Source organism: Puma concolor, chromosome A1 (genome assembly GCF_028749965.1).
Source record: "Puma concolor isolate L17-30 chromosome A1, mPumCon1.1.hap2, whole genome shotgun sequence".
Lineage (NCBI taxonomy): Eukaryota > Metazoa > Chordata > Mammalia > Carnivora > Felidae > Puma > Puma concolor.
This window is the reverse complement of record NC_141667.1, coordinates 140,738,040-140,764,273: the sequence shown is the minus strand read 5'-3', so window position 1 is coordinate 140,764,273 and position 26,234 is coordinate 140,738,040. Positions and strand designations below refer to the sequence as shown.

At 36.7% G+C, this 26,234-nt stretch overlaps 1 protein-coding gene and 1 long non-coding RNA gene across 2 annotated transcripts in view; one reads left to right on the top strand and one right to left on the bottom strand.

Moving 5' to 3' along the window:
• Window positions 1–5,170: 5,170 nt before the first annotated feature.
• Window positions 5,171–14,538, bottom strand: LOC147584526 (uncharacterized). Its single transcript, XR_015255533.1, has 3 exons — window positions 14,193–14,538; window positions 13,721–13,844; window positions 5,171–7,948 (listed from the first exon to the last, which is right to left on the bottom strand). It is a non-coding gene; the product is annotated as an uncharacterized LOC147584526 (long non-coding RNA).
• A 93-nt stretch (window positions 14,539–14,631) lies between these two features.
• The window catches only part of SRFBP1 (serum response factor binding protein 1), a 67,613-nt gene continuing 56,010 nt past the window's right edge, over window positions 14,632–26,234 (top strand). The window contains exons 1-3 of the mRNA XM_086705617.1: window positions 14,632–14,810; window positions 25,031–25,119; window positions 26,153–26,225. Coding sequence (XP_086561743.1) covers window positions 14,775–14,810; window positions 25,031–25,119; window positions 26,153–26,225 — 198 coding nt within the window. The 5' untranslated portion in view covers window positions 14,632–14,774. The remainder of the gene's footprint in view (window positions 14,811–25,030; window positions 25,120–26,152; window positions 26,226–26,234) is intronic.

Here is a 26,234-nt window from a genome sequence, read left to right as displayed (position 1 = left end):
GGATTTTCATTCCTGTTACTTTTTCTGCTAGGAAAGATAGGAAGGAAGGAAGGAAGGAAGGAAGGAAGGAAGGAAGGAAGGAAGGAAGGAAGGAAAAACCATCAAGGAGCAGTAACATTTCAATTTGTCTGACTGTACCTAGTTGCTGAGAAAGAGAAAGAAAGTTGCTGAGCAGCTTACATGTACCTTCTTATATCACATGACCTACCCTTACTTATTCCCTGACCATCTGGTCAACAGAGCAGGATTAAGAACCCAGATAGGTAGATTTTTTTTTTTTCCCCCAAGGTTGGTGCTTACTTTCTAAAAGGGTATTAAAACAAACAAAAAACAGAAAACTCCTTAGTCAACTTTTTTATTATGCTAGCAAACCAATTCATTTTTAAAACTGATAAAGGCTATCAAGTATTTATCCCACCTCTTCTACACGATCATATCCTAAGATAACAAAATAGTTGAGAAGGAAAAGTTTCTCTTTATAGAAGCAGGATACCGCCTAAATAAATACCAAATAATGCACTTAAATTATCACCATTTTTGAACCATTAAGAAATTAATAGAGCTAGATAATGATCAAAATAGGTACTAATTTCACAGAGGAGTCAAATACCCAAGTCTTCGAATGGAAGTACACAATCTTACTGATGAAGTGTTTTTATTTTCAAGAGTTAGAGTCCCATTCAGCCTCCAGATCTAAGTACCAAATCATAAGAAACATAAGGGTTAGAGGACAAATTAAATACCATGACACCATGGTATCTAGGAATTATTTTAGTTCTTAAAATAAGACAATAAAATAATTTTAAAATGCAAATACTCATAAAATACATCCTGTTGTGCAGAAGTAGAATTAATACTGACATTGAGAACACTAAAAAAAAAAAAAAAAAAAGGCAGGGAGGACATTCATCTCTCAACCTTGAGAGAATAATAGGGTCTGGGATTACACTCTGTTGTAAACAACTTGAAAACTGAATAAAATATATGGAATTTCATATGTAACTTATATATAACTTTCATATATTAGGTAACAGGCAGCACAGGGCTGTAATCCCTGAAAGAAAGCAAACAAATGAATATAGATCTATTTATGGTGTTTTTCTAACCTGATCTTTAATAGTTTGAAACAACACTTTGCTTAATCAAAACCTAGGATACCCTCCAGCTGTAGAACACAAAAATATAAGCATTTTTATAGGACAGATATATACTAAACAACAAGAAAAATGACTGGGAAGGAAAGTAATACATGAGTAGATAAGTGAACAGAATTTTTAAAAATACGATTATCGGGGCACCTGGGTGGCTCAGTCGGTAAACTTCTGACTCTTGATTTCAGCTCAGGTCATGATCTCACAGGTTTGTGGGATGAAGCCCCACATTGGGCTCTGTGCTGGCAGCTCAGAGCCTGCTTGGGATTTTCTCCCTCTCCCTCTCTCTGCCCCTCCCCCGCTTGTGTGCATGCACATGCACTCTCTCCCTTTCAAAATAAATAAGCATTTACCATTATCATTACATCAGACAAAATCAGGTTCACCTTATTGTTATATAAAACCCAAATTTACAGGGGCTCAAACACCTAAGTTTTGTTTTTTATTTCTTTCACTCAAGGAAAAGTCCAGATTTGGTATAACCATTCAATGAAGTAGTTAGGGACCTATATTCCTTCCAAATTTTGAGCTCACCATTATGTATGTGGCCTTCATCTGTATATTTTTAAATACTGCTGGAGCCCTGCCATTATGTCAACATTCCAGCCAGTGGTAAGGAGGAAGAACAGGAGGTACATTCAGTTCAACATAAAGTGTACCTACAACTTACATTTATACCCTTTTGGTCAGAGATATTGGTAAAGGAGGCTAAAACAGAGTCTGTATTCTGGATGGTTAAGTATATTTTTAGCTGTCCTACCTTAAAATCAATCAATGATTGTTTTGCAGTATCAGATGAGGAAAACAGGTAATGGAAGGAACTCTCAATCTCTGCCACAATTATAGAATTACCAATCTAGAGACTGGGAACTAGAAAGCTAACTAGACTGAAACTAGAAAGCTCAGCAATCAATATTTCCAAGCATGAAAAAAAAGTAAGACCAACTAAAGATAAGGTACGGAGAAATGCAATAGTGAATAAAGAGGTTAGTGGCCCAGGAGCTAAGTCTATACATGCTGAACCCCTCAAAGACCTACTCTGATCTTTCACTGGATAAGATTTATGATTTTAAATAGAAGAAGTGACAAGTAGGAAACACCTTAAATTACCCTTGATATATAATTCCTTTAAATTAATTAGAACAAAATGAGAGTATTCCACTTCATGCAAGATGTGTGGGATGGACTTCAAAAGCATTTGGTGTACAGGGACACCTTTTATCTGACGGAATTAAGATAGTCTACATAGAGCATCCACCTACTACCCTAGTTCTACAGGTAAGGATCCTGAGATTCAGGAAAATAAAATGACTAACCCAGGGCCAGAGAGCTAATAAGTTTTAATACTAGTACAACTGACCCTTGAACAACATGGTTTACAATGGGAGGGTATACTTACACACAGATTTTATTGAATAAATACAGCACAGTGCTATAAAAGTAATTTTTTTCCCCAATGATTTTCTGAAAATTTTCTCTCATTTACTTTATTCTAGAAATACAGTATATAATACACATAATGTACAAATATGTGTTAACCAACTATTATTAGTAAGCCGTCCGGTCAACAGGCTATTAGTAGGTAAGTTTCTGGGGATCAATTTCATAAGTGGATTTTGAATGTGTAGGGGTTGGTGTCCCTACACCTACCATGTTATCAAGGGTCAACTGTACTAGATATAGAAATGTTTTTATTTCCATTACATGGATCTTAAATCTAGCTAAATATTGTCTTGGCAAAATCTAGTTATTCATCAAATTTTAGCTTGTTCAACCTTGAAAAGATCTCACTCAGTACATCAATTTAGAATTCTTATATTCATGATCTATGCAACATTGAGTCAAAAAGCCAGTTTAACCTACAGTCATTCTGTATTACCTAAATTCTACATTTTTTTAAGGATTTTATGTGTATGTGTTGTTTTTTTTTTTTTTGAGAGAGAGAGCATGTGAGCGAGGGAGAAGGGCAGAGGAAGAGAGAGTGAGAGAAAGAGAAAGAGAGAGAGAGAGAGAGAGAGAGAGAGAATCTTAAGCAAGTTCCATGCCCAGCACTGAGCCTAATGCAGGGCTCAATCACACAACCCTGGGATCATGGCCTAAACCAAAATCAAGAAGTCAGACGCTCATCTGACTGAGCCACCCAGGCACCCCGAGGATTCATTTAATCCATTGCTCAATCTGCCATTATGGTCACACTGATGCAACTTTTTATTCATCTTTTACTATTAATAATAGTCTTGGGTATTCAGAAAGTCTGACTCTTTTCTGTTTAAAATATTCTGAATACAACCAGGTACTCAGTCTCAGCCTGCACTGCTACATAACTCTGGGGGACAAAAATCACACAACAGTCTTTATTAATAGCCTGGGTATTTTGCTAGATGCTAGAGAGTAAAATAGGTAGCCAAACTACCCCTGGCACCTGCTGACACTGAGCTTAGAGTTTAGTAAGGAGACAGATACTAAACAAGCACACTATTGGCCATATAATTTTGAAAGTTATTTAAAGAAGATAACAGGTCCAGTGAAAGCACACAATAAAGACTTTCAACAAAAGTTTACTGAATAAATTTTGGGACATAGATCATACAGCGCGACTGTTAGGACTGGTATGAAGTGAGATGGTAAAGTTAAGATGTATCACATTGTCAAGGACCTTAAATGGAAGTTAGGTGCTTATACTATGCATAACAAAATGTATAAACAAAATGAGCCATTAAAGGTTATAAAGTAGAGGAACTACATAATCTTATTTTTTAAAATGTTTTTAACATTTATTCATTTTTTGATAGAGAGACCGAGCGTGAGTGGGGGAGGGGCAGAGAGACAGGGAGACACAGAATCCAAAGCAGGCTCCAGGCTCTGAACTGACAGCACACAGCCCGACGCGGGGCTTGAACTCACGGACTGTGAGATCGTGACCTGAGCTGAAGCTGGACGCTCAACTGACTGAGCCACCCAGGCGCCCCTACATAATCTTATTTTTGTTTTGGAAAGAACACTGATAATAGCGAGTGACATGCTTATGCTTGGCTGTAAAACTAAAATCAGGAAGACAGGTTTGCTGGCAATTACAAGAGTTCAGGTGAGAAGTAAAGAGGGCCTCAATGTTAACAGTGACACAACGGGAGCAGGAATGAATTGGAAAGACATCTCACAGATACTTCTGAGAGATGGGTGGCTAATAATCTACTAAAATATCAGGGATAAGAACATAAGAGATTATAGTTAACCAAATGTTTCTTGTTTAGATGACTGAGACTGTGCCAGTAAATAAGACAGAACAAAGAGGTACTGTAAAAAAAAAAAAAAATCAGAGGAGGAAAAAAGCAGCTCCTGATAAGGTGACCTGCTCTGAAACTCACAGGTTGGATTAAGTGTTACTACACATCCATCTCATATTTACAGCGAAGCTATGATCTGCTCGTGGATGCTAACAATCTCACCAAACATGAACATCAAACAAAGGAACACTGAGACCATAACTAAGACAAAAAGATAATCATCATGAAACCTACAAAATACCAAATATTCCCCTCCCTCAGCCAAAATGAGTGACTACTAATTTACCAAATGCAGTTTTATCCTCACTCCCTTCCAATACATAAAATTTATTGAGATACCTAATCATAGATTTTCCCTCTGCTTTCTGAAAATACCCAATATACAGCTATTCCTTGCTTCCTTAGATCTTCTCCAAAATTACTCAGACTAAATCCAAATCTTGTAAGTTCTAACATCCCCTCAGTGAGACATCCTACACTTCACTATGTTGTACATTCTTCCACATTGCAACAAGTAATAGTCCCAACTTTTCAAACCATAAGTGTGCTTCACTGGCCTTTGACTTGAATCACTGACATAGCAATGAGCCTAATACTGAATATACAATCTTGAAGAAATTCTGGGTGTATGAGACAGTTGGATATTGAGTTTTAGAGTTCAGATAAAAAGAAGGATCAGATATATACACATATTGGGGACTTACAACTTTTATGACAATATTTCCCAAAGTAGTATACAAAGTTTCAGTAGATTCAATAACTACAACACGATATGACTTATGCTCCAATGAGACTGGAAAGAACTAATTTAAACATGATTGGGAGGGTTCTTTACATTAGAATTACCATAGGATTTACTTTACATTATGAATGTTACTTTATATTATGAATCATACAAATTCTAAATGTATTTCATTAGAGAACCATTTTCCGAGCCAGATCTATCAATGTGAAGTTTTATGCCAAATGTAATTTGGGAAATGTTTCAAAAGAAAGTTGAAATATTCAGGGTAGATGAGCTCACTCAATGAGTAAAAATACACCAAAAAGGAAAAAAAAAAAAACAAGAATATAATCTGTTGTAAAACACAGGCATCGTTAACAGTCAATTTATATAAACTTTAATAAATTATATTAGAAACAAAGGCAAAAGAGACCCAAAAATAAAAAATGGATAACATTCCTAATTTTTTTACTACATCACACTATCACCTATATTCCTGAGCTTATGACTGATTGATCTTTATGGTGGATTCCATAAAATAGTGTGTTACTGCAAATCTCTTCTGATCTCCACCCCACTCAGGGACATCTCCTTAGCAGCTTAAAAGAGGTAACACTGGGGGAGCACTGACACTTCGAATAAGAGCAAATACCACAAATCAGGGCTCGCTTAACTGTTTTACTGATTGACCCTAACCTTATGACAACGAAGGAGAAAATTTTAACAACACAGATTAAGTTTAAAAGTTTGCTTTGTCTACGTCATTCACTGTGGATAGTGCAATGTTCTTCCTGTAATCAAAAACCATAGCCAATTCAGTGAGAAGTGCTCTTCTCATTTATGAACAAATGAAGTTTCAGCATATATCTTCACTACTTTCACTTTCATCTACTCACTAATGTAAATAAAAATACCAATCAATATTCATGTCAGAATTATGCTCATTCCTCAACTGAAACCATACTTTTTAACTACATTAATATACTACAAACCTGAAAATTTATTACTAGATATTGGTCTGTCAGAGTATTCAATGATAATATTATTATTTTTATTTTCAAGCTTGAACTTCTCTGCATATTTATCAAAAACTTTATACAAAATTGATCTTCATATATTCGTGTTTAATAGATAATATAGCCATATTTGTCCATTTCTCTTCATTTATAGCTCGAGAACACTTTCAGTTAATTTTAATGTTGATGTTTCTTTCACAAGAAGCAACGTGTACCTATATGCTACTAGTCTAAGTCTTAAACCTTAGAAAATATTTGGCAGTGAATCATTATAATCTCATTCACAATAAATTCCAGAAACTGTAATATTATCCGTGTCTCTGTTTCTTCAGGATGTATGCTAAATGGTTCCAGTTAAAAATATTTCCACTAAAATATTTTCACATTAAAATTCATCATAAACTTCTGGTTTATCATAATACTGGTTACAACTGCACATTTTTTTCTTCTGCAAAAATCAGAGAAACTGGCTGAAGGATAACGAAATTTATTTAATGCACTGTTTCAAAGCAAGCGTCCATTTTTAGTGAAAACCCTTGAGGCATTCACCTATTGCTATTCTGCTCTGCTAATGGCAATGTAATACCAGCATCTTCTGTTGTTTCTTCTCCCGTTCTTCTCTGAAATTTGATTCTTTTTTCTATGTGAATGTCCGTTCTCTTACCTTTTTTCACTTGTTGGTGTTGCATGGTTCATATCACTTTCCACATTTCCTGTATGCCTCTTTTCAAGAAATGATTTTAAAGCTTGGCATTTCATGGTACAACATTCAAGGATGATTCCAGCTTTCTGCAAATTTTTTAATCTGATACACCTCATCTAAAACTTCACATCAGAAAAAAATAGAGAACTACAAAATTCACAGCTATTATTCTATCATTTACTCCAAACAGCTATTAAATGTGGGAATATATAGTATCACAGAGACTGCAAATCAGCTGTGTTGAAAAGTGTGCTCAGCTGATTCCAGACCATTACAAACTTACTACCGAATAGGTATCTGAGACTATGTGTATCAGAGGCCAATTACATACCTGGCAGTTCTCCAACTTACTTTCATATAAGATATGTTTATTAAAGTTAATAAAAGTGTGGTAATTTTGAAGCTTACATCTACATTTTTTTAAACTTAATAGTAAAACTGTGGTAATTATTTAGAACAGACAAAATATTTGTTCAGTGAGGAGAGTTTTATCACTTTTTTTTTTTTTTTTTTTTTTAGCATTTCTAGTGCATGGTGATAATAGAAGCAGGTTGACTTTAGTCAGGATTGTAAATAATTTTAAATTTTCTCCAGAAAAATTCTTGCCCCTTCCCTCATTTCTTGCATCCAGAGCTGACCTCTCCCATACCCTGGCCCTTGCTTGGAACTTCCCTGCACTCTAAACTAGTTGTTACAGACATGAACACAGGCAGATCTCAAGTCCAGCACTATCACCAGTGGGGCTGGGTAATTCTCTTGAATCAATAGTATTCACATGACCAAGGTAAGGTATGAAAAAGTCTAGCATGAAGCAACCTCTACATAGTCCATCTATTTGGCAAGGCTTCTAGCTTAGACAATGATAAATGTGAGAAGACAAAAGAGGAAGGGGGTCACTGGCTCAGCCAACACATTCAGGTGAGTCAATCCCGGCAACAGAAAGGGGTGATATCTCATACTGTGAACAATCAAAAGTATAGTGAGCACCTGGGAGGTCACTGGTAACAGTGACAAACACAGTTTCAGTGTAGTGGTAACAGGGAATCAAACAGCAGGGCTTTGAGGAACAGCTGAAAAGTGAAGAAGCAGAGACAGCACTTTAGAGAATCTTGAGTAGGAGTTGGGGAAAATAAGAGAGCTTCTTTCTCTAACCCTAATCCTCACCAGAAACAAAACTGGTATTCCTTCAAAGAGAGGCTAAATGACCAGCTAAAGGCAACTCCCCAGCCTATACACTTTATCACTCTCTCGGCCTCAATGGACAAGTGACCGAAATATCTGCTACAAATAAAAAATGTTTTCTCTGAACAGGCTTTTACACCATTCACTTTATTCTGTCCCAAATTTCCATCTCATTGTTTAAATATAACTACGGCAAAATATCCTTTAAATATTAGTCACTTACAAATGTATAAATCCTCAGGTATTTCGAGACCTGCTTCTCCCAGTCTATTAAGATTCCTAAAGTATGATTTTTGCCTTAAAAGATTTTGCTTCACTTTTTACAAATTTCAGTAACTTTTTTTTTTTTTTTTTTTTTTTTTTTTTTAAATTTTTTTTTTCAACGTTTATTTATTTTTGGGACAGACAGAGACAGAGCATGAACAGGGGAGGGGCAGAGACAGAGGGAGACACAGAATCGGAAACAGGCTCCAGGCTCTGAGCCATCAGCCCAGAGCCTGACGCGGGGCTCGAACTCCCGGACCGCGAGATCGTGACCTGGCTGAAGTCGGACGCTTAACCGACTGCGCCACCCAGGCGCCCCCAAATTTCAGTAACTTTAAGAGAACTATCATTTTAAGGGGTGTGTTGGGGAAATACACTTAAGAAATTTAAAAGGTTTTAATTTCTATGCCTAACAATGTTTTTAAAAACTTTAAGAAAGTGTGACAAATCCTTTGTATTACTTCATGAAATACAATGTCTTTTGCCACCTTGCTTTTATATGACTAATTTCCTTTGCTGAGAATTCTCTCCCTATTCTATAGCTGCCTATTTAAGGGCCACCCTTCTTTCAAAATAGAGCTCAAAACCTATCTCCTCTAGGAAGTCTTCTAATCAAATTGTTCTCTCACTTCCCTGTAATAGTCTTTATATGGCACTCAATATAGTTGGTCTTGGCATTGGAATTATTAAAGTCATTATTCCGTAAGTCCATGGTAAACATGGAGAGCACAACGACTTAATCATTTATCTCCTATTGAAACCAGTACACCGGTTTGCACAATAGATGCTCCACAATGTTGATTAAAATGAATCACAGCCATAAATTTAAAGTGAATATACAGGGCTTTAATAATGTTTTCTCAACTTAAATCATTATAGGCTTTGTTGCATAATCTTGAGCTTATCTTGGGTTAACTGGCAACTAATTAAAAAAAACAAATCATATATAGGAAGGGATTTATAGTTTATAAAGTGTATTCAGTCTTTAATTACTGAACAATCAATAAATAATTAGATGAATGGGAAAGAATGGCATGGTAGTCATAAATTATAAATGTAGTTTATACACTCATATCATGGAGTTGTTATAAAACTGCCACCAATGATTTTATGTCAAGAGACTTGGATTGCCCTCTTATTACCTCTCTGACCTCAGGAATATTTGTTATTCATAAGACACGACTCCCTCTTACGTACTATGCCTATCTTACAAAGTTTCTGTCAAGATGAAATGACATAATGGAAAATAATAGCAGTTTAAATTATTGAGAGGTAAATATTCATTAAGAAACTACACTGTGTTTTTGCTTAATCATCACAACAATCCTATGAGGCTGATTATCATTCTCATTTTTATAAGGGAAACTTGTCACAGAGAGCTTACATAACTTGCCCAAGGGCATACAGTTATTAAAAAATGGAATTAAACTTTGTTGTCAGATAGTCTGACTCCAGAGTTAAACCTCTTAGCCAAAATACTAAATTGCTAACTCAGTGTCAGCTCATTCCCTGAGATTTTGTAAAATTTGATTATGTAACATTAACCAGTTTTTTCAAATTTTAGTATCTAAAAAATTCCTACCCACAGATATAATAACAGATATAATAATAAATCTATTCAAAACACTCCATAAAAATTAAAATAAAATCTAGGCAAAAAGCAATCTGTTAGAGGATTAATTTAGTAAACATATTGGCCTAGGAACTTGCAAATTACCTGCCTTCTATATACTAACCAATTACGCTCTTCAGTGTGTGTGTGTGTGTGTGTGTGTGTGTGTGTGTGTGTGTGTGTGTATTTATATATACATACACATAAAGTTGAATCTTAAAAAAACCCATTAGCAGTTCACCTAGAGGGTTGGTTGTTGTTGGCAATTCACTTCAAATCAAAAATTAAAAACTGAGCAGTTAATCTTAGTCCTTAAAGAAATACAAAATCTGATAGATTCAACTGTTTTCTTTCCAATTTAAAAAATGTTGTCATAAGCCATTTACTTAGATTGCTTTCTATACATTTCCAAAATTTTTAAAGGTTTTACTTATTTATTTTAAGAGAGAGAAAGCATGAGCAAGGGAGGGGCAGAGAGATAGGAGGGAGCAAGAATCCCAAGCAGGCTGCACACTGCCAACATAGAGCCCAAAACCTGAGCCAAAGTCTGATACATTCAGGTGCCCCTACCTTTCCAAATTTCAATTGTAGTGTCAAATTTGGAGAACAACACTGCCATCCAGGGATAGAGAACTCAAAGTGCAGAGCCATAAAACCAAAAACTTAATGCAGTAGTTAACAGTTGGCACTGAAACACCCAGCTATACTACAATCTGCTGTGAGTGAATTACTAACTGTTCAAATGTAATTTGAGTACAAAATCATCAGATTATAAAGATTATAAATTACACCATATTCTTAAAAAGTGAAAGGATTCCCCAAAACTTCTCTTTTACCCACTCATTCAAGTAAGAGAAAGGTGGAGCATTACAATCACCTTGTTAGTACCAGCCCATAACTTTCTTTTTTTAAAGCACTTCACTAAGATAAGATTAATCTACAAAAAACTGTACACAATTAACACACTCAACTTAATAACTTTGAAGGTGAGCACAGTATATACCATGAAGCCATAACCACACTCTATTCCATTAGCATATTCATCATCTCCAAAAGTTTATCCTGCCCTCTTTAATGCTTTTTTTTTTTTTTGAGGATAAAAACATTCAGCATAAGAACTATCCTCATAGCAATTCTTAAGTATATGATATTGTTAACTATAGGCATTATGTTTCATAGTTGATCTCTAGGACTTATTCATCTTATATAATGAAATTCTGTACCCTTTGACTAATACCTGTCCATCCACATTTCCCTCACTCCAACCCCTTGCAAACGCCATTCCAGTCCTTTCTTCTTTGAATATGACTGCTTTCAATTCATAATGTACATATTTAATGTTGTATTTGTCCCTCTGTGTCTGGCTTATTTCACTTAGCAAATGTCCTAATATCAATTGTTACCCAATATCTAATGATAGAAACAGAGATCAATGGGCACGTTAGATAAGGAAAAGATTGATTTAAATTTTTTTTTTTAAAGTCTTCAGAGAAAGCATGAGTCAGGGACAGGAGCAGAGAGAGAGAGAGAGAGAGAGAGAGAGAGAGAGAGAAAGAGAGAGAGAGAGAATCTCAAGCAGGCTACTGCTCAGAGCAGAGCCAGATGCAGGGCTCGATCCCACTATCCAGAGATCATGACCTGAGCCAAAATCAAGCATCAGATGCCTAACTGACTGAGTCACCCAGGTGCCCTGGAAAAGATTACTTTTTAGTTAATTTTCTTTTCTCAAAGAAAGTGGCCTCAATTGTGTCCTCTACCCCTACTCCAACCTATACATTGAAGCTAAAATCCCCAAAATGTTGGTATTTAAAAATAAAGTCTTTAGGGAGGTAACTAAGATGAATGAAGTCATAAAGGTAGAGCCTGAATCCAACAGAATTGGTATTCTTAAAAGAAAAGCAAGAAATACCACAAAAGTCTCTCTCCAGGTGTGTCCATTCGAATGGCCACATGAGGACAAAACAAGAAGCGGCCACTGCAAGCCAAGAAGAGAACTTCAACCAGAAACAAACATGATGCCACCTTGATCTTGGACTTGTACCCTCCTAACTCTAAGAATATAATTTCTGTTGTTTGAGCCACCCCATATGTGTTATTTTGTTATGGCAACCCACATAGACAAAAATAGTGTGATTTGACAAACTTTTGAGAAACCTAAAAATGGAAAACTTGATTCCCATTGAACATGTTGTTGGATCCTTACTTCCACTAATTGGAACACTGTAATAAAGAGGTAAGAGGTCTCACAGTAGTTGCTTTTAATAATAGAATTGTTCTTTCATGTATCTGGCAGCATTTAACTGATCAGGTCAACACTTCAGGAATAAAAGGAAGAGGTGTTTTCATGTGTTGCTTTCCAGAGACACTTGTACCCTGATTAATACAAATACATTGTTATTACTAGAGGAAATGCATGTAGCTTAAAAGAGCAGGTTAGTAGAATCATCTTTGCAAAGAATCAAGATAATTTTTGAGATTGTACCATCAAAAGGGGGAAATGGTTTGACTTGTTAGCGATGTATCAGGGACAATGGAAAACTACTAGTAGTTTAAAATGAGCATCTAAGGTTGCTAAAAGCTTATAATGTATGAGAATAGTTTTTACAGAAGAAATTTCAAGTCAGACTATTGTAAGTAATATAAAAAATGAGGTGATGATGAAAAAAAATTAACTTCTGTTGGGAGTTACGGAAAGGATTCTTTAAAAGGACGGATGGAACTTAATCCAGTCTTGAAAAGTAGCCATTGAGAAAGCAGATCTGGCATGTGGAAAGGCAAACGAGAGAGCCTGGGCCAAGAAAAGGTAGAAAACAAACCTTGAAACTGAGAAGATTGAAGTGTTGGACAAGAGGAGTCATCCAGAGAAAACACTACAGGGCCTTTAAGAACTACAGACAAACTTCATATTAAGAATACATTTTCTGAATTATTATGGAATCATAAAAACACCTTGTCCCAAGTTAAAATACATATTTTCCATAAAGCTGTACACTTATCTTTAAGATGCCCTTTCCTATGTACTCATGTATGGAGTGCCTACCACCTACCTAGGTTGAAGAAGCCATTACATTCCAGGAGTTCAGCTTTAATGAAGAGAAACAGATGACTAAGGAGACAATTACAATTTAATGTATGGCTTATTAATGGCAAAACTACCTTTGTGCAACATTATTCAAAGAGGAAGTCAACCATCAATGATTTGTGCCCAAATCACACAATAAACTAAAAAAAGAAGAAAAAAAAAAACAACCACAATACAAGTCTGAGTTAATGTAATTTGAATACAGAATCATCAGTTAAGAGCACGGACTCTGGACACAGCTGTCTTTTTTGGACAGAGGCGCCTAAGGAGGCCTAGCTTAAATGTTCTTTCATCAGTCTTGAAATTGTCAATTTTATCTGTGAATTTGGGTTTTGTAAGTGAAGTCCAGTGTGACAATGAAACGTATCTCAAGGGTTTAGTCCTGGGTCATTTTTGGTCTTGCCTCCCACATATTCCAGTTGGATTCTCTGGCTTCCCACTTTCCTGCCTCTGTTCAGCAACTGCTGCCATCTTGTTACAAAACATGCATCCTATCCTGAGTCCTGGGGTACAGGTCCCAGGCACCTGTAAAGGTCTGCACTAGATTCACCAATATGCTTGTGCTTGACAGAACACTACATTACATACCAAATAAAAACAAAGGACAGACAGGTCAAGAAACACCATGCAAGACATGAAAAAAAAAAAAAAAAAAAAAAAAGGAAAACACCTTTTTCCTACTTTTTCAATGAGGGGTCTTACATTTTCATTTTGCACTGGGCTCCGCAGATTTATGTAACCATCCCCTCAGTCCTGTGGCAGTGGTTGGCCCCAGCTAGGAAACTATGGGTAAGACACTTGGCTCCTCCGAAGTCAGTTTCCACATCTGTAAAAAATAAGAATAGTTCCTATCTCATCGCATGTCTGTATTTTGGAGATAATTCATGTAAAGCTTTTGCCCCAGCCTCTGACCCATTTTAATGATCAATATTACCAGGTGTTAAGTATTAATTCAAAGATTATCTAATTCAGATTTACTCCTTAATGTCTCTTCAACCTGCAGGCAAATACTTCAAACAGTCATTCCCTTAGGCAGTTGCAAACGTGCTTTTAAAGTTTTCCTCAAATGTTCAATTATTTGTTTCCTTTTCTAAAGGGAAAAATCTATTTAAATCTACTTAAACAGCTATTACTATTATTATATTAGTATTAAATCTATTTAAACGTTCGTTACCTAAATTCAAACCTTATTACAGTGTGCAGAAAAAATAGGTCCACGCTTCAGCTATAGTATGAGCCTCGGGGGCGGGGGGGGGGGGCGTTGGGGAGAGCTGCATCTAATTAGGGCTCCTTGTGAAAAGCGCAAGAATGTTCACAAACCCCAGATAAAAATTCGGTGCAAAAATTGGTCACTCAACTGTTCCTTTCATAAAATGTCTTTTCACTCCCCACTGGGACACAAAAACAAGGTTTTTAACAGCCGAGCCAAGTCTACCAACAAATATAATAAAATAAATAAGCATCTTAAAAAACTTCCAAATTTGCCGACAGTTCGAGCCTCCTCTGAACCACCTGCGCAGGCTCGGTTTCCATAGGAACGTGCAGTTCCGGCGCGTAGCCCTTCACTCCGGAAGTCGTTCTCACTCACTTCCGTTCTGTCCCTGAAAGAGTCAATCTCCCTTCTCCTCAAGCGTCGTCGCGGAAAGTTGGTCGGTGAGTTTTGGGCCACAGAGCGTGCCGTAGAGGGGCGTGGCGACGCACCAGCGATTTGATTCGCAGAGTTCACGTGCTGGTCGCAGCGCTTCTTGAACCCACCATGGCTCAACAGGGGAGTCTAAACCTCAATAACGAGGTAGGCGCCGAGGTCTGGGAACTTGTGGGACTGCCCTTTAGTACCCTCCCTCCCCCCACGAACGGCTCTTTGGGTCTTTCTGACAGGCGCGTGGTCTCCTGGGGGCGAGGGTAAGGAGTGCGGCTGAAGGAGCCGCTGGGTGGGCCCAGGCAGGTTTACCGGAACTCGGAGCCTGGTCACAGTAACTTCCCTTCACGGTTCCGAGGTGGCTGAAGCAAGAGACCTGTCTCTTGCCCTTGGGCCCCATGAATTTTTATCTCTGAGACGTTGGGAGTATCATTTAATCTTTATGGTAACTGTCCGCGTTTGTAAAACGAAGCTCTTGATCCTTTCTTCGCAAGGATGTTGTGAGCAATTAATTGGAATATGGGAAGTGTTTGCACGGTGCTGGACAGCTAATAAACTGTCATTAAGCGTTACCTGCCTTTTATCGGGTGCTGAAAGTGAAGGCGGGAGGTTAAGAACTCTAGCTTATACTAAGAGATTGCTGATCTACAGTGAGATCGTGTCGTTTGTAAGGAGGTACACTCAATACCATGTTTCTTATTGCAACTACTGTCCCATTTCTCTCCTTTCATTTACAGCAAAATTTTTAAAAAGAGTTGTTTATACTTGCTGTCGCTAACTCCCCTTCTCTCGTTCTCTCTTAAATTCAGTCTGAAACCAGGTATTTGCTCTTATCACTGCTAACGTATCGTGTCTGTGTCACTAGGCTACCATTTCTAGCGCTATCCCCTTTCCAGTTTCTGGTTCTATTTAAGGAATCATAAGACATCTGAAGATTTAAAGTAAGCTGGAGAAGCAAGAATCAAATGAGGACCTCCCAGCTAATGCAAAGGAGGTTTTTTATCCTGTATTCAGTGGCTCTGTGTTTGCTATGAGCATGATCTACTGTTCACCTTGCACAGTTGTGTGTAGACATACTTTGTATTTTCAGGCAACCTGTAGGTTGCAACTCAGATAGGAAAGGGTAAGCAGCACCCGCCTATGGTATAGAATAATGCCCAGAAAGACAAGTAGTGCAGAAAAGTTTCCAAAGAAGGCTAAATGAAGTGATTATTCTTTGTCTTTAAGGATCTTAGACTGGCATTGCAGTCAGTGATTCACTGAAGGGAAAAAAGCATTCCAGGCAAAAGGACTGGTGTAAACCAAAACGAGATGGTAGTAGGGACCCCCTTGGGTAGTATAGGGCTAGGTAACTCTCCATTGATGAGAACGTGTGGATGAAGTAGGAAATTAAACTAAAATATATTACATACTGCCCTACTTCCAGGTTAATGAGTCTAGATTTCACTTGGCAGTGGAGTACAGATACATCGAAGGGGGAAATCCTGAAGATCTTAGCGTATATTTGTAAACATACATTATAATTTAAAATAAATGGGAGGGAAAATTTACAAAGGGAAAAACAAGCATAGAGTTGTCCATATAAAAATGAGAAATATCCTGAAATTTAAGAAAGACAGCCAATTACAAAATATATTTATATAGCAAATATGACAGATAAATGGCTAATGTCATTACTGTTAAATAGTAGTTAGGAGAAACCGTCTCATAGAAAATTGGTAAAAGAAATGAAATAACTCCTCCAAGGAAGAAATGTATCAGAAAAAGAGTTCACTATCTTAATCCATTACTTTTTCGTTACCGTCCCATCCCAGTCCAAGTTATATCTCTGACCAGAACTGCTTACTAGCCTTCCAACTATTTTCCTTGGTTCTTCTCTCCCTCTAGTCTGATCTCCATAGTGCAGCTAGGGAGAGTGCTCGCTTCAAAATAGAAATCTAATCCCATGACTCCCTTGCTTACAGCCTATTTGACGGCTTCCTGTTGCTTTTGGTAAAAACCTGCCTAAACAAGACCAGTCCCCTCTCCCCCTTCTAGTACACCACTGCCTCCCACCCCACACCCTTCTTCAGCCTCACTGGCCTTCCTCTACTAGGAAGCGTCGCACTCTTACTCCTCCTTTGCGCGTATTCTCCCTTGTACCCAAAACTCCTTTTCTTCTCATTAGTCCATTTCATATTTCTACTTTACTTGTTATTTTCTCAGGATAACTGAGTTTGACTTTATCCTTTTATCCCTTCTATAAGCGTTTGTAACTCCATTTACTTTTTAGCTCTTATAATAGTTGCTTAGGGTATATGTGTGTGAATGTGAGAGAGGTTTCTTATTTCCTCCATTTATCTGGAAGCTTTTTGCTCACCATCATATCTACCCATCTGTTCAGTGAGTAACTCGAGCCATCATTTTTATGATTCTTAATAACTTAGATTAGCTCTCCCTAACTGAGATTTAGGAATTCAGGGATCCAATAACTGCCTGAAATTATGTGTAAATTGGTGTTTATATGTGTGTCTCTGGGCGGGGGGGGGGAGAGTCCACAGGTTTCAACAGATTCTCTCTCTTCTTTTTAACTTTACTTATTTTGAGAGAGAGAATGTGCGAGCAGGGGAATGACAGAGGGGCAGAGAGAATCCCAAGCAGGCTCGATGCTGTCAGCCTGGAGCCTGACACAGAAATGAATCCCATGAACTGAGGGATCATAACCTAAGCCAAAACCAAGAGTCAGATGGTTAACTGACTGAGCCACGCACACACCCCAGATTCTCAAATGTTTATAAATCTCTGGTATTATTTTTGTGATATTGATACTCATTATCTGTGCAAAATTTTTAAGGCTTTTTCTTTTAATAAATTATGTGGCCGTCTAATTTATAGTATGTTTAATTTTCCAAAATATCTTTTGTGAAAATAAAAAGCCTGCCTGCACAGGCACCTATTGTACTGACTTTCATTGTCTTCTACCCTTAATGTTTTTATTCTTTTCAAAAATTTTCCAAGGAGAAAAGCTGACATTTATAGACAACTTCCTGATTCTCAGTTCTTAAAATAACGTTTATTCTTTTTAAGTATGTAAAATCTTCCCTTTTTAATTTTACCTCTATTTTTCTTTTAAAAAATCACTTTATACTTCACTTTATGATTATCTACTACATGTTTTATTTTGACCTGTAGTTTATGTGGAGTTCAAAGTGAGACTATCTAACTGACTTCTTACAGCAGCTTCCCTGACTTTAAGCATAGTACCTAGTTTGTACAGTTAACAATGAGTAAATAGTGTTGGGCAGAGGACAGTATGGATAGCTCAACCTGAGGTACTTCATGTTCACATGAGCGATGGAAATCTCCTAACTGTAGACTTTTTTTTCCTCCCTCTCCATTGAAGTGGAGAAAGGATGCACAATTGAAACAACAATGCCCTAGCATGTAGTAAGTACACAATTCGCAAAACTAGTGCTGGATTTGCTCCAGTCATCTCTTTCTTTAGGCAGCAGTGACATGCACAATCAGAATTAGGAGGTGAAAAAATCTCATTATGAACTTTAATTCCATAGGGGGGCCAAGGGCCTTTATGTGAAACAGACATTATTTTGTTTCTGATAGCACATTACCAAGAAGCTCATTAGAAAATTGCTTTCTACCTCCTCTTAGATCCTAAACGTGAAACAGAATTGCCAGAGAACAAAGTGATTTGTCTCCATGTATTGTAAAAGATAAAAATGTCAAGAACCGTGTTTGTATGTGCTTTTGAAGTTGCAAAGCTTCTATTTCATAATTGAGTGTGTAGTCCTTTTTAATATTTTTTACTGAAATAGTAAATGAGGGTCTGTCCAAAAGAAGGAACTGTTTTCTGTTCTGTTGTTAAACTATTCTGAGAAGTTGTGCTAGGTGGCAGCATATGCTCAATGATTAAGTTATAATCACCAAGTATTCTAGAATTTTTAAATTGTTGCTCGTCAAAAATAAAAAAGTATAATTCAACAGTAAATTATCCAAGCGGCCAAATTAGAAGTCCTCTGTATAATTAATACCATAATAACTAATAATAAGTTATCCTATCATAATTAATTGTATCAAATATGAAATTGTTCAGTCATATGGAAAATGACATAACAAATGTCCCTATAATCTCATTCTTGTGTTTAGCAAGTGTCAATGTTTTGCCATATTCTAATGCTTAATTCCACTCACCTTCTTCTCTGTTTCAGAAGTAATTATTATTCTTTCAGTGTTATTTTATTATCTATATGTTTAATTTAGTAGCATATTTACCAGCATGTATTATGTTACGTGTACCCACAGTGTTTATGTTGTATATTTTTATACTTTACATGTGTTACTGTATTAATGCAGTGTCATACCACATGTATTGTTCTAAAAATTACTTTTCATCACTTTTAGAGTTTACTCCTAATTATACTTGCATATGTCCTGCATTGATTTAGAACACCACATTGTTTGTGCTTTATTTATATGCATTATTTTATGTCTAATGTAGCATTTTATAGGAAGGCTGCTGTGAACGGTCCTGTGTGTAGCCATTTCCTATTGTTGGAGATGTATCCTCTGGATAGATTTCCTAGAAATAGCATTTTTATCAGGTGTTGCCAGAGTTCCCTCCAGAAGTACACTAGTTTGTAGTCCTCTATCAATAGCATGTGAGAGTGCCTATTTCCTAACAGCCTCATGGACATGATGTGCCATGATTGTGTGTGTGTGTCGCGGTCTGATAGATGGGTAATGAAACACAGGTATGCTCAGATTTTTCTTAGCACTGCAAGCTCCCCTAGAGCAATACAAGGTCTAAGGAGCAATTGTTTTCTAATAACTCTGGGATTTTGTTATAGGTTAATTTAAATGCATGACAAAGTCAATGAATTACCAAAAGACGCTGGCTAGTAGTCTGGTTCTCAGGTAGCTAACAAGGGTCAATTCAGAGTAGTATTTACTTTTATCTTGGGACCGTAGTTGCTCTCAGCTTTATATATCAGAAACTTGGTATCCTTGTCACCCCAAAAGTATAGCTCACTCTTTCAAAAGCAAATTCACATTAACCGTAGCTTATAAGAGTCTGTATAAGTGAGAAAGCTAGTTTATTAAATGTATCTAATGTAGGACAGTAATGCTTACATTGCAAAAGATTCTTTCACTGTCTGCTGATCTCCACTGGCTGCACACAGTTCATTGTTGGGCTCTGATACATGTGTCCCCATAATTCAGTTATTCCAGTACAAATTGTATTACTCGTCTCTGAACTGGGAAATCTTCTTTGGAATCTCCTTGAATTAGACACTGCTAGCTTTTGCTCTTTGTGGCTCCCTTTCCTGTGTTTATGTTGATTCTTCCCCATGTGCCCACATGTCTTTCCTCAAGCAGGTCTTTTAGCTTTCCACTTAATTTAGTTATGATCTTATTTTTGTACTGTCTACCCAAGAGTTGACCCAAGTTACGTTAATGTGTTAAGATTTTACCAGGTAAACTGAGAGCATCCATATGCCTAAGTTCTCATTGACACCTCACTTTGAGCTTATGCATCAGGTGTGTGTGTGTGTGTGTGTGTGTGTGTGTCCTTTTCTTCTGCTCTAACAAATTAAATACATTCTTTTGCTGCTTGGAAGCCCTCAGCTTGGATTTGGCAGTCTTGCTGGTCATGACCTACAGATTTGTCCTTCAGTTTCTTTCTTCAAGCTCTTTCCTTTTACTTTTTCTCCTTTTTATTTCTTCTTTGTCAACACATTTCATTTCCATTATTATGCCTCTGTTTTCTCCTTGCTGTCTTTACTTCTCTTTCCTTCCTTCCCTCCCTTCCCTCCCAGACAGTATCATACTTATTTCACATTTCTAACAGTGATAGTTCTGTTTGCTTTGGGTTGGGAAACCCAAGAACATTGCCCTTAAGTAGTGCATTGGCCTTCTGACAGTATTGAATGTTTTAGGACTATTTGTTGACTTGTGGGTTTTCTGTCAACCAACTTCATAATTCCTAGGTGCAAATGAATTTTGCATTTGTAAAAAAGAGGCTCATGGTACCTGTTTGTCACTTTTGCAAAAATAAAGTTAAGTGCTTGAAGAAAGTGAAGCGCTTGAGGCAAGCATTTGTGAGAAAAATAAAATTATAATTCCATTGTTACATAAAATGAATGTACTTAGTTTTCTAATATAGTAATGACATTTTTTTTATAGCTTGCACAGAAATCCTGGAAAAGTCAATACGTTAGAGAAGCATTTTTTGGTTTTGACATGAAGCTACATACGTAAAGCATTCCCTTTTCATTTAGAATTCCCTAATGCAGTAATGACAAACATAGTACTTCTTAAATTGGAGTTTTAAAATTGGAATCTAGCTTTCCCATGATCGGAACATAACTGAGGACCAACTCTGCTTACTGTAGTTTCTTAGTTACATCTGGCTCACAGCAGATAGCAAAAGAGCATATAATCACTTCATGCAACTTCAGGGTGCAGCAATTAGAAACAGTTGTTAATATATTTTAATGCATAATTTGTCACTCACTATCGATTTATAAAGGACTTTCAAAAAAATGTATCCTAAACTCCCACTTTGCTGTGTATGAAATGTAAGCTTTTCTCACTTAAACCTGGTCTAAATGGCTTTTTATTTGTACAAGTAAATTTTTTTTTTCTCAATCTAACTTCAAAATAAATTCCAAAGAGGTTAGCATATCTAGTGGGAAAAAAACCTGATTACTCTGCACTTTGTTAATATACTATACATCTGAAACAGTGAATGAACAAGTGAGTATTGTAGACTTTCTGGTCATTTATTTCACACATGTTTATTGAAAACTTACACTATACCATCACTATGTTAGGTGTTAAGACATAATATTGACTAAAACCAGACACTTGATCCTTATGGAATTTATAACCTACTGGGAAGAAGACACATTAGATTGTAATCGGATTACAAGTAAAATATTAAACTTAAAATAATGGTCATGATAAGTTCTAGTAGCACTCTTTAAGTGTTTATATAGGCGTATTTTGACCCACTTAAGAAAGCCAGAAAAGATTTTACTGAGAAATGACAGTTGAGCCAAAATCAGAAGGATAAGAAAGAGCATGCCTACCAGAGGAAACAGCAAGTGTAAAGGTTTGGTAATAGGTGGGAGCATGGTGAGGACCAAGGAATAAAAGAAAGCCCGTATGCCATCCTAAGATAAATTGGAAACCACCGAAGACAATAAAGTAAAGGTCTGTCATCAGATCTCTGTGTTAAAAAATGTATTCTAAGTTGTGGATAACTGATTGGAGAGGGGCAAGAATGGATGTAGAGAAACCAGTTAGCAGTAACTCAGCCAGGAGAGGTAGGAGGTCAAGATAGGGGAAAAAGCAGTACAGTTTGAGATATAATTAGGAGATAAAATTAACACAACTTGGTAACAGATTCATTGTGAGGGATTTAGAAAAGAGAACTACTTATAACGAGCCCGGGGTTTATAACTGAACAAAAGGATTGTTCTTTTCCATGAAATATGAAACAACAAAAAGAATCCATTTGGGGGTGAAGAACATGAGTTTAAATGTAAGTTGTAGATGAGTTTAAGCATGCTTAAAAGGAACTGTCAAGTAGAGAGTTGAACACTTAGGTCTGGAGCTAAAAGAAATCTGAGCCGAAGGCAGAAATTACTGAGTCACCGTTGTTTAGTTGGCAAATTACAATATACATAGGTAAGATCACTTAGGGCTAACAAGTATATTGTGAAAAGAAGAATTGGTTTAGGATTGTCCTTTGAACTTATGACTGGTTTAAAGTGGATGAGCCTTCAAAGAAGACCAAGGTGGAGTGGCTAGAGATGATGGAGGAAACCCTGGAGAGTATTCTGTTATGGAAAGCAAGGGGAAAGTGTTCCAAGAAGGAGAAAGTGGTCAACAGTGTCAAATGCTTCTGAGACTTCAAGTGAAATGAAGCCTGAAACATTTCCGTTGGATTTGAGGGACTTTTAAAAATCATCGGTGTCTTTTGTGACAGCTCTTAGTGGAATAATGGGGATGGAAATCCAACTGAAATTATGTGATATTCAGAAGTGGAGATCGGGAGTTTGAACCTGTCTGAAAGCTTGGCTCTGAGGCATTTGTAGAGAGAAGGTACTCCTAGTGATCTTCATAGTGAGGATGTTTTGTCTGTCTTGTCTCTAGTGAAAATGAGTCAAGCTTGAATAAAAATTAATAGAAACAAAACAATTAATGGAAACATCCATGTAAGAGATTGACAGAGTTAGAGTAAAGGGACAGTCTATAGTAAAGGTTCTAAGAAGGCAGAAAAGATGAGATCCAAAACACAACTAGAACATTACCATCAGATGCTGTGTAGGGGAATTTCTTACATTGTAACTTTATGAATAGAGGATAATTTGCATTCATGGTGATAGGTGGTAGAAAGATGATGGATCCCATCTGATGTTCGTCTTCTCTAGGAAATTGGAAAAGAGAGAGGAAGAGGAAGGTCTCTTGTTTAGAGAGCAAAGGTTTAAAATAGTCATTGTGGAAGGAATTAATCAAAAACGTAGGATAGGAGTTAAGAGTATTGGGCCCATTTCAGTTTAGTTGTGATGAATTTAAAGTAGATAGAATGTATTTCCCAGCTATTGGGGTGCTGTGATAAAGAACTCAGGATATTGTTTTCATCCAGGATTAACTAGAGGGATTGCTAAAAGGAGGGATAGGGGAGTTTCAGGTATTCACAAGTGTTGATGATGCATATGACTTGAATAAAAGGAAAGTTTAAAAGAAGAGGACTAATCATATGAGAGAAAGTATAGGGGTCAGTGAACTGGTGGTTACAATGAAGTAAAAAATGGTTGTAGTGGTTAGACTTGAAAAAGGAAGTTAATAGACATTGTGGTCTTAGTGTGGAGTATTTGAATTAATGGGTGCTGAGATAGAATAGTTTAGGTCATAAAGAGGAAATGAAGAAGTGAGGATATAATAATGGCTAGGTTGTAACATGGACATCTATGTCACCTGGAATGGTGGAAAATGTTAGGGCGGAAATAAATTGTAAGTTGGTTGCCAGTATTTCAAGGTGAGTTGTACTGAGGGTAAGAGAATAGCCAAATGCAAGAGCCTTGAAGAGACAGGATCATGTTGATATTGTTATTTCAGTAAGGAGAATTTGAGGGATTGTATGTGCCAGGCATTCTTTCAAGGCCCAGAAAGCATCATGTAAGTCCCACAAGGCCCTCGTCCTCTTGGGAGTGCCCAGAGCATTGAAAATGATGGCCACTTGGGGCGCCAGGGTGGCTCAGTCGGTTAAGCATCCGACTTCGGCCCAGGTCATGATCTCACAGTTCATGAGTTTGAGCCCTGCGTCCTCTGTGCTGACAGCTCAGAGCCTGGAGCCTGCTTTGGATTCTGTGTCTCATTCTCTCTCTGCCCCTTCCCCACTTGTGCTCTGTTTCTCTCTCTCTTTCAAACATAAATAAATGTTAAAATTAAAAAAAAAAAAAAAAGATGACCATGTGAATAAATAGAGACAGTTCACTGAAATAGATGCTGCCTACAAAGTTTACTAGGGATGCAAATGTCAGACAGGTTATCTCTATCTGAAGAAGTCATTGGAAATTTTCTCAGGAAAGATTTTATCTGAACTGAATTTTATTTAGTTCTTAAAGTGGAGAAGGGAAGAAGGGCATTATAAGGAATGATATATGACTCCTAATAATGATAGACGAAATACAAACTCAGAATGATAGCATCGTGTTGTACTAAGTACTGTTATAACATGTAGTTCTTCATTATTAGAATATTTCCATTTCTTGGCTGATCTTTCTGTTGTTTCATTCTTAGAGTTCAACACTCTTCTCTGATAGGATGATTTAAAGCATCTGTCAGTGTGCGTGCATGTGCGCATGCCCCTTGTGTTTTTCACATCTCTTTTAAAGTTATGCTTGAAATTTGTTACTGGAAACAAATGCAAGGGATGCTGCATAAATAAGGAAAATGTTACCACTTTCACACGTTTGTTTTTGGTAATATGAACACTCAGTAAATTAAATTCCTACCATTATAGGTGAAGCTCTGTTTTAAACCCAAGGGTACCAAGATGAATATGACGCTCTCCCATCTCAGGGAGCTCAAAACACAAGTGCAGTATTAAAATACTAATCACCGAGAATGCTGTGACTTTTTAAAAAATTGTAACTGATTTCTCTTAAGTCCTCAGACACATTTTTAGAATGTTGATTTATTGCTTCAGTGTTGATGGAACAAGTTGGATTTCATCTAACTGTAACTGTGGTTAAAAATTCAGTTAGAGTGACTAGACGTAATCTCAAATATTAAGATTCAAAGTAAAGTGTGTTTCTCCTTGAATGAAGAGAATACCTTTCTAATTTTGGTTTCATTCCTCAAAGGTTGTGAAGATGAGAAAAGACGTGAAGAGAATCCGAGTGCTGGTTATCCGAAAACTTGTCAGAAGCGTTGGCAGACTCAAGTCAAAAAAGTTAGTCATTTGAAGTCATGGTCCTATGACTAATGAAATGTCAGAAGTTGTTTTTATTCAGTATTTACAAAATCTGAGGGTGGGACCTGGAGGAATAATTAAGTATCTTACTCATGCAGCACTTTTTTTTATACGGAGAGGGGGTCTGAGTGGGATACAGTGTGCTATGTCAGCACATCCTCACGTGGTCTGGGCCACGTTTGTTTAAGATACATGATGAATTCTGCTGTTCTTGCAGAGCTCTCATTTTGGAAGCCTTTGCAGAGTGAAAGTCCTTCAGAGTTACTTATGTGTTTTATGTTATTAGAAGTTATTTTAAGATGTTTGATGTCGTTTAATAAATCTGGTAATACCTTGAATCAGTAATAAAAATTTTATAGCACTTTATCCATTGAATTGCTACGTAAGTTGAAATCTTTAGAACCTTGTGGAAGTCTATCAAAGCATTGTTTTCCATCAATTTTTTAATATTTTGAAACCTCATTGTCACTGATATTAAAGTAAATGTGTTACTTGCAGTTTTTACTCATTAAGCATGAATAGTCTTCAGATATTTTGCTCCTGCTTAATTTCTTGTTCTTTCTATCATAAATAACCTTTTTCTCTGATATAATCAGGTATTTCTCTTTCTGTATTCCTTTAATTGCAGAGAATAAAATTTTGCTGAATAAAATTGTATCCAAACTTTAATGGTAGCTCATTAGCCTATGTTACGTTAAATGCAGTGTGCTGTTAATCATTTGATTAAAAAATATTATTTCGCCTTTCCTTTAAGGAGTTAAAAGGCATACTGTCTCTCAGTAGTAATAGTCATTAATATAATGCCAGATAATGCTTATAATTTGCCAAAAACTTGGGTTTGTTGATGGAATCGGGGTATGTGTTAGGCAGTGAATGTGCAGGACAATGCAGGATAATAGTGCTTGTTATTTAAAGACTTTTTGTGCTCTTCTAGAAAAAATGAAGACTTATTATGATGTGAGTCTAAAATAAATGCTTTTCCTGGCTGTACATTTTCATGTAATTTTTACAGGGGTACTGAAGATGCACTGTTAAAAAACCAGAGACGGGCACAACGATTGCTTGAAGAAATTCATGCAATGAAGGTCAGGCCT